Raw genomic sequence first — 12,853 nt, forward strand, 5'->3', positions numbered from 1 at the left:
TTCCAACATAACGACCGTTCAAATTCCACGCGTACTATTTAAATGTCATGGCAATAAGAACATACTTATCCATTCTTCGATATCAGTTCCCATCACGAACAATTTCGAAGACCAACTTTGTCATTGCAATATCTAAAAACCATCCATTATACTATCGAATTTGATAAATCAAACAATGAAAGATGTAGTCTATAAATCAATGTACTTAAATTTCCCGGTAACCATACATAAGGTCTAGCACGAGAAAATGTGCGCAAGTACGAGCTATCAGACACGCATGTGTACTTTGTTACTTTGTACCTCATGCACAAGTTTCGTTTTGCGTCTCGTCTCGTCCGGACGCATCATTCGATTGATCGCGAAACTCAGCCAGCGGCATTCCGTGAATTTCGAGGGAAATTTCGTGAATGAAACAGCTGTATTGCGTTTTAAGCACATTGTTATTAGTAAACACCGTACACGTTTATCGTCTGAGAAACGCTTTAAAGCAAGCGATATGTCACTGTTCGCCTGTTGCATACGTCAGGTGAGTTTTGTTATTCCCGCCCGTAAATTAACGCGATCTATTGAGTATACGTAAGTATTCTACACAGGATAGTACATATGTATACAGTGAGTCACAGCCAAAATCCTTTCCTCTTTTTTTTTTTTTTTTTTTTATTTGAAAAGTTAGAAAGATCAGTTTGCTAGGTGACGTGTGAAAAGCTTTGAAAATCTCATCAAAATCGGTTAACGTCGTTATGAGCTACAAACGATTAAAAATGATGAGAATCGCAATTTTTCATGATTTCCTGCCTATAGCTAACCGTAATAAATTTAAATATGCTTACACCTTTCGATGCCTGTTTCCCCATCAAGCGATTTCGATATTTTTAGCGTAGATATGTATAACTGACATAAACGTGTTCTTTAAATCTCCATTATAGGCCCCGATAGAAAAGTTGTAAAAGGTGACCTTTACTATTTCCTTCGCGATTTTAACCAATTGCAAATTTTTCAACATTTTTCTGACACGTCACTTAGTAAACTAATTCTATTAACTTCTCAAAAAGGTCAAGTCGTCTGATTCGATTTTAAAAACGTTATTCTTATATTTCTAAGGGTACACGAGTTAGACCGTGACATACTGTATGCTTATCAGGAAATTCAAATGGCATCGAATAAACATATAGAAGAGAAACATGGTGTATTGTTATACATATTGAATCGTGTGCTCTATTTCGTTTACACGCGCTTCATTGTGCGCGCTTTATTCGTTTGAAGAAGTTATTATTGGAAGGGAATATTTTTCTTCTGGAGATGATGAATTATTGTTAATAATAGATTTTTTCTTTTGTTTTAGAAGGAATTAGTGAAATATGGTATCAAAGAAACATTACGTCTTATGTTATCGTATCTTATCTTATCATCTTTTGTAATATATTCTATTTTCAAAAATAATATTTTTTAAGCTATTGTGTTTAAGAATCAATAAGATAGCAAAATTAAAATAAACAATCATTGTAATCGAATCGTTAGAAGAGTGTATAACAGCGGCAAGTGTGCAATTATAGCGAATCTACCAATATTACGTCTCGCTGATTCCAGCATTCATCACGTACGTGCGATTTGCTTGTTTGAATCCAATCTTGTGGCTTTATTTACATAGTGACGCGAGCGTGTGCTATTGTATTTGCAAAGTTCGTTTCATTTGCAATTAACTTCGCAAAAATCTTAATAAATCGCTCGTTCCTATTTTTAAACAAACTATTTTCTCGATTCTTGAAATTCTCCTGTTAAAAATGTTAAAAATATCTTTCCATTGACGGAAATACCTTTCTTATTCTCTCTAGATAATAAATACAAGGGGAAACGATGTATATTGGAAATTGATTGAATTCAGAGATAAAAAGAACAATGAGAACAACAGCGTTTCATTGGAATTCATCAAAGACAGGCCGCACTGACAGAAGTTCGAACGAGTAACAGAACAAGAAGAAATCGCTTGTTTACCAGAAAATAAAAAAAAAATCGGTGCTGTGTCGATTTTTCCATGGCCGCGGGCTAGCCTTAATTCTTGCTCACCCCTGTCGCTCAGGTGGCAGAATCGGTAAACAGAAAAATGAAGTTTACTTCGCGTTGCGGAGCTGTCGGGGGCTCGGAGCTCGTTCAGCGTAACTCGCTAGGGTGAACGGTTACATTTTCCGCTACTTAACGGATTTCATGCTCAAGTATCAAAGAGATCGCGTCCTTGCTCTAATCAGCGCGCATATTAATAGAACGCGACTTTGGTTTTGCAAATTTTCTTAGGAACCTTGCGTGTCTCTATTATTCCGCGTAACATATAACGCTTCAGAAGAAAGTTATTTGAAATATAGTTAAAGAAAGAAAAAAGACAAAAATTTACAAAAATGTTGTGTCTTCCCGATTGTAAGGGAAAAGTTAAGGACGACACGCTTCTGGTCAAGGGATTCGGTCGATCAACGTACAAAGGTTTAATTATACTCGAGCCGTTCTTTTTTTAAGTCGACCACGCTCGTCAGGTTTCAGAGCCGTGATTTATCGACCCGAACGAGAATTTCACTCGGCATAAATCATTATCGCGTAAATATTTTCGAAGCCGTTTGATTTTTTGATTTTACGTAATTTTACAGAATCAACGACAGATGGAAGATACTCGTCAACAGGTGTTGTTGAAGGAACCACCGGAAATATCGTGGGAGAACACGCTTGGCGCTCCGGATGGCGTTCCATTTGACGATGACACCAAGGAATTACTCAGAAGATGCATCGATGTATCGACATCCACACCCACCACTCTGCCGCAAATCATTGAGCGAAGCGAGGCGTTTCCTATAAACTTTCCTATTAACACCGTAAGATGTTCCACGCTGAGAGATAGGGGAATTAGCACAAACACCCTTGAGGTTCGGATTATTAAATTTTTCTTACAAACTATCATTTATTTTATAACACTGTCGTAATATTATATTTGTTCCTTTTCAATTCTTATTATTAAATTACGGATGTTTATGCATTCATGGAAGATTAAAGATTTATGGAAAATGCAAAGAATGCAAAAATATATAAAGTATCCGAATTATAGTAATTTTAATAACGTTATAGTATTTAGTGGACGAAACAAATCTCTGGTTATGCTTGCGTTTATAAAAATTTGAATCTGCATAAACATCCGCGATCTAAATTATTACTTCCATTATATGTAAGATTTTACGAAGCAGATTCAATTGCAGATGAACGCGAATTCGGTTTATCCTGTGATACACGAGGCAATGTTACCATTGTTAGCTCGATGGTTGAAGCATAAACGGCTGTATGGTAGTGCAATCGAGAGAGCCATGTATAAAGATATGGGCTTGGTACAATTCATTCACCGTTTGCTAGAAAAGCGAGCCGTGCACTTCTATGGATCTGATGATCGATGGAAATTAATCGACGGTAAGACAGGCGTGGACGGATGGGAAAATGTTGGCACAGATCACGAGAAAGAACCACTGGTTAGTTATCTGTCTTGTTTGAACATGGTAATTTTTTAGAAGATTACCTAAACATCTTTTAGTTTCATTGAATACAAGAATTTCATTAAAAATAATTATTATTTTGGAAATAACAGTACCTATTGGAATTTTGTTACTAATAGGTGTTAACGAAATGTTTGTCATACGATGAGATCAAATTGTCCGCGATGATGGCGATGTCTTCCCACACAGAATTCATAAACGACGGCTCGCGCGAGAACAGAGGCGTCGTGAGTACTGATCCAGACTCTGTACAGCCGAGAGGAGTCATTATAGGTGTCGTGGGAACAAGGTTTTCTATGTTTATTTAACGCTCATCGTTAATAAAGCTAAATACGCAAAAATATACTTACATATTTGTAGAAGCTCGTATTATTTACGCTTTCTGCTGATTGTTTGCAGATTTGAACGCCCACGCTTTATGGAATACCAGGACATCCTTATTACTCCTCTGCAAAACACTGCCGAGAATGGGTGAGTTGTAAACTTTATCATACAGAATGCACAAATAACTAATCTGTCGTTCATCTTGATTTTAATGTGTTCGTTTTTTAACGTTCTTCTTTGTAAATAATTTCTTTCTCACGTTGATGTTTAACAAGTCTTGTCTATTTGAGTGTTTTAGACATTTGATAAAAGTTATAGCATATCTTTAAATTGATCAGGTACTAATAATTATTTGCTTTTTGTTGTGCGAAAAAGTTTTTCCAAAAGATTGTAAAAAAACATCTTGTGCGTGGCAACATAATTCTGCAAAAATAACGAACAAAACTGTAGTTTAAAAAACGCTGTTCCATTACGTTATGGCAAATGCTTATTCCATATTTAAAATGAAAAATGTTTGCATAGCATTTAATAAAGAATTGTGAATACTTGATGATATCTGTATAACAGATACGGGCCGCAAACAGCTGGAAGCTCGGAAGAGATACGTGGGCTGCGAGTTTTGTGGGCCAAATTTTATGGCGAGGAATACCATCCGTTGTACGAGGAGACGCTGAAACGAATTAAATCAAAAGAAAACAGAAGATATCTCTCGTTGATAAGTCAAACAGTCTTCGATATCGAGAATTACATGAAAAGGACACTGCTCACTGTAGAAATCATACTTCTCGAAGCAAATACACGAGCGGAGAAGCAAAACACGACTGCTTTCTTACACGTTGTCGGCTTTGGCCTCGGTTAGTAAGAAAAACTTCAAAATTCAAATTCAAAGTAACCTCGTGAAATATTTGTAATTCAACGTCATAAGCGTTATAAATTTCCGTAATAAGGAAAAATATTTTCAGGGGTATGGAGACTTACTCAAGAGCAAGAAGTATATTTTTTAAAGACGTTCGAGATCGCCCTTAGGAAAATGAACAAGAAACTGAGATACGTATCCGATATAATGTTCGCGTATTTCCAACAGCGGAAGTGCGGCGACGCTGGAAATGGCGATTATCTCGGAGGTTTGCTACCAATCTCAATTCTCGGCTATTTAGCAGGGACAATTAGTACAAAGAGCATATCATTTTCCAGATATAAGAATTCACTTCGCTCTCAGGGAACCTCATAGCAAACTATTCAGAGCCTCGGATGCGAATAAACTTCTCGTAGTGACGTACGCGTGGGATGGAAACGCATTGCCAGGTTGTCGAAAAATTTCCATTAATTAAAATCATGTTTGTCATTAATAATAATAATAATAATAATAATAATAATAATAATAATAATAATAACAACAGCTTCGTAATTTTAAGCGTGTTTTCCATTAAAATTATCGTTAAATCTAATTACGCAGAGTGGTTGCTAAAATCAATCGCTTAACTCGTAGGAAACGAATTCTGGAGTGGGCACTTGACATCGAGTGGAGATTCAGCGGCAGCGTGTAGTACTCAGATCGCAGAATTGCATACTTTCAGAATAAATCCTCGAGCATGTGGAGCCAGCTTGCACATTGCATCTGCGCAGCATGGTATTTTGCACATATCGGATTACGCGAAGCTACACCTTGCTTAGGTGAATTATCTTTCATGTTAACTCGTAATTGGTCGATAATCATCGATGATCGGTAAAGGAGTATAACAATAACGAGGATTTACAACTTCTAAATCCAGGAAAGGGCTGGCCCATTGGGCACCGGTCAGCGAAGACCATCACGATCTCCACGTAGTCAAAGAAGTCGTAGCGCAGATGTCGATTGCTTGAAGAAATACACAGAAAGACGAGTCGAGGAGAGAAGACACACAGAGATACCAGACGCGAGCAAGCTCGATCCCTCCAAATGGGTCCCACTACCGAAAAATATCACGCGAATCCAACCAGCGTTGAAAAAAGCGCAACAGTCGTCGAGAGACGAAGAGAAACGACGTTCGGTGTCGAGCGAAACCGAGGAATCCATAGCGGATAGCACAACGGACATGGGTACACCAAAGAAATTGTCTCCTACGAAAGAAGAAGAAACGACGAAGGGAGCCGAAGAAAAGAAAAACGATACGTCCTCGCCAGCCTCGTACAGACAGACGGCCGGCAGAAGTCATAGCGCGGACGTCAGCCACTTAAAGAAAGAGAAACTAGTCGAAGAACGAAGGCATACGGAATGCAGCGACCCCAGAACGATCGCCACGAGGTTGACAGAGCACATTTTCCTAGTCAAAAAGAAACCAATGCCGTGAACGAATCGATTAAAGCCGCGTACACTCGTGATAAATACCGAGGTGTTGCACTAATTGTATTAATCACTAGAGGTTAACTATATTGTCATGAAAATTATATGTACATAGAATAGTAATAATTTAATGTCGGTCGTTGTGTGGATAGAAATGTATATGGCACAACACCAAAAAGAACAAAAAATAATAATGATAATGCAGCTCTCGTTTATTCGGTAAATATAATGCATACGTATAATATGTAAGAGGAATAAGATAAAAAAACAAAACGTTTGATTAACTGACCATTTCTGGCGCTTAAACAAAATGTATCGAGTCTCGACACACTGGATTTCTGATACCAAATACCTTTAGGTGGCTACCGCAAATTAACACCTCAAGGTTCCGCTACGATGCATCCCCGTTCGCAAGGATCAGCAACAGCTGCGAAATCACGAAAAACGCCGCGACCAGATGGATGACGTTCGTCAAGAATCCATCCCCTTGTCCAATACCGCGAATGAACACGGAAAGAAAGCCTTCCGCGACGGAAGCGTGTCACGCGACTGATGGATCACAGCTTAAAAGCGTTAAAAGCGAATCGCCCAAGTGGGAGCCGCTGCGAAAATTCGCGCCAATGGCGTCGAAGACCAGTGCCGAGTCTAGTCCAAGACAAGGTAATCAATATAAGTACGATTCTTACAAGAGGAACTTCAGACTCAAATTTGTTCTGGAAAAAATGTTCTCTCAATTGGATACGACGCCAGGAAGAAATTCAAAGTCTTATGTATCTTATATGTAAGCGTCGTCAAACTTTAGTCATCATTGAATGATTCGCTCCAATACTTAAACATCTGGCAATGTGTGATTTTTGTAAACTCTAAACGTATTTTATTCATAATCGATTAGTCCTCTGCGGCTGAAATTACAGTTATGTTTATTTTACGTATAGACCCACCATCGCACCAAATTTTATTGAAATGGGGGGGGGGGGGGGCGGGGAGACAAGTCTGAAGCTCTTCTTGTTAGAAAAGATACGGACAAATTTACATTGTTCCAAATGTGGAAAATTAACATAATTAATTGCAGATAAATCGGACTCGAGTCGAGATTCGCCAACGACCAAGCGTTCCCCTGACGCCAATGAACAATCGAAAAGGCTTACCCAACGCATGCGAGATCTGTACGACTTCAAAACAGAAAACGAGTGGCCGAAAAGGGCGATAAATGCTCGACGTGGGAACACGTGGATAAGTAAAAGCAGTAGCGAAGAGGAAAGAACTAATCTATCGGCTCGTAGAAATAGCCAAGATTTGGAGTTCAATGACAGAATGAACATGATCAAGGTAAGCATAAACTATAGAACACATTCCAGTTCTATACATTCTTATTGCATTCTTATTGAAAATGTCACAGCTGAAGGATACGAAGGTACAGTCTGACCACCAAGAACCCAAACGACCAAGGACTCCAAAGAAAGATGGACCACATCCAAGTACTTCCTCCGACATTTACAACAGCGAGTACGAGGAACGTTTAAGAAAGTTCAACGAGAGACTCCGATACAGCGAAGATCTAGGTTTGGCGAAGCCAAAGATCAAGGAAAGACGAACCTACTCCGATGACTACGACGAAAAAGCTCGTCGTGCATCCACCCGATCAAATACAGGAAGCTCGATGCGCTCGACGCGGACAGATTCGATTCGACTGACGCGTGCTGAAGGTTCGATTCGATCGGTGAGATCGACACGCTCGGAAGATTCACCAAGAAGTCGATTTCAAGCCGAGAAGAAGAGGCCTTCGGACGCTAGTACCAAATCCAGGGGAAGTTACGCTGAAGTAGCTCCTGTAACTCCTACGAGAAAAGAGTCTCGCCCGAGCGACGCGAGTTACGTTAGCGTGGCCAACTATTCGGCTAAAAGAGCAAGCGTGGACTGCAAGAGCAGCAGACAAATGGTGGAACTTCCGCCACGAAGAGCTTTCAGTCAAACGGAAGAGAGACCAGCGACGCCTGTTCCGCCGATAGAATGGAACGACGATCGTTACGCGGCTGCTCGTCTCAAACAGACCTCCGAACGCCAGAACAGGGACAGTACGAGATATAAAGTGTACCTGACGTAAGATGGGTGGAGAAATGGTTATTTTTGACTAACACGATGAATAAGTAGAATCTTCGTCGATGTATCGAGGACGTTTTTGAAAAATTCGATTCCTCAGTGAATTCTCTTCGACAGAACTGATTACTTGTGGGAAGTTATAGATATAAAAATGTTGTGAGAGAGTTAATCGAAGGTAGACGAGATATAAAAAGATACGTGAGTTTGATAAATTTACGTTCAATAATTTATTTCGTCAGCCCGTGGTCGTTAGTAAGACAGTTGTTCTAATCAAATGTTACACACGTACTCGTTGAAAGTTCACCAGCACCTGAAATTCTCCCTTTTGCCACAATTCGGTGTCAAATTTTTGAATATGTGTGCCGTATGCCGGAAATGGTGTTTTATATATGGAAGATTCTTGTAAGAGTATAATTTATGACGATATCGTCGAACGGTATGCAACCATTCAATCATGATTTTGAAAGGAATCGATATCCTTTATGAAGTTTCAAATGAAATTGATTTCCAATAATTATTGTACGACGTTGAAAAACATTGCATTACTTCATGTACGATCGCGACAGAATGTAAAACGTAAAAGAAAAGTGTACCTAATGCCGTACAAGTAATATGTAATACGATTTAACTAATAAAATATTCTTTAAAAAAAAAAGATGACATCTCAATCATCTTGATTTTACACGAAGAAACATCACTATCCTTCGTATCTTAAACTCACGGTACTATCAAAACAACTTATTCTAGACTAGATTGCACTTAAAAAACAAACTTACAATTTTGTAACTTATGATCCTATCCCGAATAACAAACCCGTAAATCAAACCATAAACGAACAAATAAATTAAGTCTAATTTATCGAAATCGAAGTTATCTCTTAAAATTACGGGCTTTCAAACATATCGATCGATTACTCCTGCAAGAACAGTTTCAATTGATGAAAGAAAGCTATTTTCAAAAGTTCATACGATCGTCCATCTTATTTTCGCTCGATATTTCGAAAATCGCTACGAAATCCTGCACTGGAGTCTTTAACGAACATCTTTACCCTCTTCCTTGTGGGTATCCCGTGCACCGAGGACGTCAAAGATTTACAATCTCTGCTTTGTCCGGATAACTGTTCCTCTTCCTCTTTCTCGATTTTTGGCCTCTTCTGGCCGGAATTTACCGCACTTCCGCTAATAGTGGACGCGCTACTCGTTACAGAAACACTCGGCGAACAATTTGTTAGAATACTCGAGCTAGTTACGACCTGAGCGTTTATTTGAGGCGACTTTGGAAAGGTGGAAGATCGCGAACCAGACAAAGATCGCGTCAAACTTCCATTGGTCAACGCGGTTGGCGGAAGAGGATTTTGTGCAACGACCGTTGACGGTGTCATGCTTCTTTTGCACGCAGCATTTGTTATACTGTGACCAGAAGGCGCGATCATTAACAAATTGTTTCCGTTCTTATCACACACTACGTGAGATATCGGATGCTGTAGTTGTTTTTGGCTACTGAAGCTCGTTCTATACGCGTGGTTCTCGCTTGTATGCTTCTCCTGCTTCAAGTATGATGTCGAGGATTTTACGAGATAGCCCGTTGAATTGTGAGTGGCAAGATTGGGCTCGCATTTAATCCGAACCTCGTGTTGCGTCACTTCGTTTCGTTCTTGCGCCTTTTGCCATTCTAGAACGTTGCTTAGCAGTCGTATGTACCTAGAAAATATGGAGTTTTAGATCATGGAGTAAATATTATTGTTATTACTATAGTAGTAAATATTGTTACTATTTATGGAAAATGTATGTTACTATTTATGTAGCACATAGAACGTAAAATCTCAGATTGAAGCACATAGGTCTATAATAGCGAGCAATTTTCGAGATCTCTCACTTTGAACACGAAAAATAACACAATTTATGCTTGTGCTTGCACTATCTTTAACAATTAATTTGTTAGGCTGTTAAGTCGCTATAAACAAAAAATAAGTTTCATTGTTCATATATGATATTGTAACATAGTATAAAAGGATATGTACATATATCATTGTGCATTCATAGTGCAACAATCAGCGATATAAATTATTTATTGTTAAAATTTACCGAATCGCCATTCGCAAGATCTCATTCTTGGATAGTTTCTTATCCGGTGGATGAGTAGGCACCAATTTTCGAAGCTCGGCAAAGGCTCCACTAACATTCTGTTGTCTCCAACGTTCACGGCTGTTCGTGAATAACTTTCGAACTCCCAAAGTCCCTACACGCGAAGTTGGTGAACCGAGGTGACCACTGCCGGAAGACGAAATGCCGTCTAGCTATGAAATTATTAGGAATTTTAAGGATCATCGGAATACAATTTTTCAATCGTATACATTTATAAATAGATTATGAGTATTTATATAAATTCATATTTTTATTAGAATTTCAATAAATAAATGGAATCTACACAGAGATTTCTGTCACTCGTTAAATATAATAGCAAGTATTATACTTTGAATATTTTATATGTTTTTGCATATTACATGCATTCTGTTAATTTTTGCGTCTACAAATTTCCCATAAATGCATAAACAATCCGCAGTCTATTTATAAGAATTCTACTGTCACGCGTTTATATCGGCGATTAACCTATTAAAGACCAAACAGTATATAAATTACCATAATTTTATAAACGCTCCAATTTCTTTAAATTTCATAAAGTTACGTAGAATATCTGGGTAGAGAAGATAGCGAGGAAAAAAATATTAAATAAATTCTTGGAACGCCACAACGTTGAAAAGCAGTCTTTGATACAGTAAACTGATTGAAAGAGAAACTACGTTATCACAACGTTGGCCCATAGTTTAATGAGTTAAACTATCGAGCGATTTGTCAGCGTAATTCGCAATTAAGATCAATTAGAATTTCTGCTCACGGAATTGTTGCGATCTCGCCTTTTCTTGCCTTGGTCCTCTTCCTCATCGGTGTCATGGGAATAAAATTCATCCGAGAGCGTCGCTTCCTCCTCCGTGTCTCGCGACGTGCCAGAAGAATCGCCGACTTCCTCCGCGAGTTCTCCTTCGCCGGACAATATTGACTCCGCTGGAGAACCGTTCTCCGTGTCCACCGTTCCTCCAGCGCAGCCATTGTACGTCAGCATCGACTGCAATTTATTAATTAGACGTCTCGACTTCACTCGAATCATTCGTTGCAAGTTTTAACGCTACACCTTCCAACGATCATACGGTGGCTTCTATTAAACGTTCAGGTGGATTGCTTTGACCTCTTAATGTTTTTTCGTGACTTTTCTACACGCCTGACTAGAACAAACGATAGATGACAAAAGTCGCGGGAAATCTGGATAAATTATCGCGCACGAAATTAGACTACATAGGCGCCAACAGGATACTCCTATCGCGATCTCCCTCCGCGCTTTCGTCCCTGACATTCAATAGATCTACGTCCGTGCATGGATGAGTTATTCTGTTGCACGAATCAAAGAGTTTATTTATTCCGTGAGGAAGAAATAATTGTTTAGTCATTTTTTATGGGCAGCTTCCATAGGTTTTCGAACACGAAGATACACTTATGTGCAAAAGTATCGGAAAATATCCATAGAATTTAGGAACTGTCGAGTACACAGAACTTCGTTTATGTTAACTCGTCGAGGACAGATAGTTTGTATAACCGATAGGAGCCCAATAAATAGAAGTTCACGTTCAACCGACATGTGTTCGTTTGATCAGACACTAACTAAAATTTTGTTGCAATAAATGGAGCTCGTGTAAGCAAAGATCTACTAGATTGATGTTAAATCAAAAAAGAATACATATATGTTGACTATTGAGTAGTTTGTACGATGTCTTGCGTGATTTTAACACTTACACGTAAACTTTTTAACTCGATAACACTACACTCTCTTGATAAAAGTTGAAAATTATTAACACGAGATATTAATAATTTTTACACCACAGTAGACCTTACCATGTCTAAAGTTTAAAATCTAACTTCATTTACTTTCATGTAGACACGGCTAGTTTTGTAAAACGTTGATAGAACTTTCTCTTTATAAAACGGATTACGACGAGTCGTGGACACTTTGTCGGCAAATTTTCCAAGGTTACTGTCGTAGCTGATGTTAAACCGACTGACGAGTCCAGACGGGCAGAATTAACTAATAGAAAGTGCAGTACAACCCCCGAGAAAATGAATTTTAGGAAGGCGGAGCGCAGGCCTCATGGGTGGAGCTCCTCTCTGGACCGTCCCATACTGTTCCATGCGTATCCAGTATCCCTCCAAACACCCTTAGGTCGTTGTTAGATCCCTAGGTATCAGACGAATAGGATGAAAATAAAAAATATCGATTACTCCTGGTCCAGTATGAAAAATATTACAGTAACAAGTATTCTCAATATTTCTCTAAATATTTCTCTAAATACAGTCATAATATAAATACGATTCAATGCGATAAAGGATTTATAACTTAATTTTAAATAGCGCAAGATATAATCATTTCTTTGTTTATGTATTATTATAAGTATTACTTATTATATCTTTTATTTTACTTACGTAAAATTGTGTAGTTGTATACAATTTTTGAAATTATATAAATTATGGGTTACGAA

General features: G+C 38.5%; 3 protein-coding genes across 7 annotated transcripts; 2 read left to right on the forward strand and 1 right to left on the reverse strand.

Moving 5' to 3' along the window:
* Positions 1–305: 305 nt before the first annotated feature.
* On the forward strand, positions 306–5,849 carry LOC126872203 (uncharacterized). 2 transcript variants are annotated; one of them, XM_050631867.1, is made up of 10 exons: positions 306–526; positions 2,634–2,906; positions 3,234–3,497; positions 3,641–3,810; positions 3,921–3,992; positions 4,413–4,699; positions 4,808–4,969; positions 5,040–5,150; positions 5,335–5,519; positions 5,618–5,849. In XM_050631867.1, exons 1-9 carry the CDS (start codon positions 497–499, stop codon positions 5,517–5,519), a joined length of 1,554 nt encoding a protein of 517 aa, XP_050487824.1. In that variant the 5' UTR covers positions 306–496; the 3' UTR covers positions 5,618–5,849. The 2 variants fall into 2 exon arrangements, with proteins under 2 accessions (XP_050487824.1, XP_050487825.1); XM_050631868.1 differs by lacking the exon at positions 306–526 and adding an exon at positions 1,853–2,089.
* LOC126871983 (uncharacterized) lies at positions 5,565–8,923 on the forward strand. Its single transcript, XM_050631408.1, has 5 exons — positions 5,565–5,579; positions 5,618–6,129; positions 6,527–6,828; positions 7,241–7,497; positions 7,568–8,923. Exons 1-5 carry the CDS (start codon positions 5,565–5,567, stop codon positions 8,270–8,272), a joined length of 1,791 nt encoding a protein of 596 aa, XP_050487365.1. The 3' UTR covers positions 8,273–8,923.
* Positions 8,472–12,359, reverse strand: LOC126872217 (uncharacterized). 4 transcript variants are annotated; one of them, XM_050631902.1, is made up of 4 exons: positions 12,213–12,359; positions 11,164–11,391; positions 10,353–10,564; positions 8,472–9,968 (listed from the first exon to the last, which is right to left on the reverse strand). In XM_050631902.1, the coding sequence occupies exons 1-4, from the start codon at positions 12,213–12,215 to the stop codon at positions 9,248–9,250; spliced, it is 1,164 nt and encodes a 387-aa protein (XP_050487859.1). In that variant the 5' UTR covers positions 12,216–12,359; the 3' UTR covers positions 8,472–9,247. The 4 variants fall into 4 exon arrangements, with proteins under 4 accessions (XP_050487859.1, XP_050487857.1, XP_050487860.1 ...); XM_050631900.1 differs by having other exon boundaries at positions 12,246–12,266; XM_050631903.1 differs by having other exon boundaries at positions 12,114–12,256.
* Positions 12,360–12,853: the final 494 nt, after the last annotated feature.

Source organism: Bombus huntii, chromosome 12 (genome assembly GCF_024542735.1).
Source record: "Bombus huntii isolate Logan2020A chromosome 12, iyBomHunt1.1, whole genome shotgun sequence".
NCBI lineage: Eukaryota > Metazoa > Arthropoda > Insecta > Hymenoptera > Apidae > Bombus > Bombus huntii.

What these genes read in the sequence shown, in the direction of transcription:
- LOC126872203 (XM_050631867.1), top strand. Translation starts at nt 497, where the DNA reads ATGTCACTGTTCGCCTGTTGCATACGTCAG. An exon ending in TTAGCACAAACACCCTTGAG is followed by an intron (nt 2,907 to 3,233) that starts GTTCGGATTATT and finishes ATTCAATTGCAG; the next exon opens with ATGAACGCGAATTCGGTTTA. An exon ending in AAATGGCGATTATCTCGGAG is followed by an intron (nt 4,970 to 5,039) that starts GTTTGCTACCAA and finishes ATCATTTTCCAG; the next exon opens with ATATAAGAATTCACTTCGCT.
- LOC126871983 (XM_050631408.1), top strand. An exon ending in CCCAGAACGATCGCCACGAG is followed by an intron (nt 6,130 to 6,526) that starts GTTGACAGAGCA and finishes AAATACCTTTAG; the next exon opens with GTGGCTACCGCAAATTAACA. An exon ending in ACAGAATGAACATGATCAAG is followed by an intron (nt 7,498 to 7,567) that starts GTAAGCATAAAC and finishes AAAATGTCACAG; the next exon opens with CTGAAGGATACGAAGGTACA.
- LOC126872217 (XM_050631899.1), bottom strand. Translation starts at nt 11,433, where the DNA reads ATGATTCGAGTGAAGTCGAGACGTCTAATTAATAAATTGCAGTCGATG. An exon ending in GGCGAGATCGCAACAATTCC is followed by an intron (nt 10,565 to 11,163) that starts GTGAGCAGAAAT and finishes ATAATTTCATAG; the next exon opens with CTAGACGGCATTTCGTCTTC. An exon ending in ATCTTGCGAATGGCGATTCG is followed by an intron (nt 9,969 to 10,352) that starts GTAAATTTTAAC and finishes CATATTTTCTAG; the next exon opens with GTACATACGACTGCTAAGCA.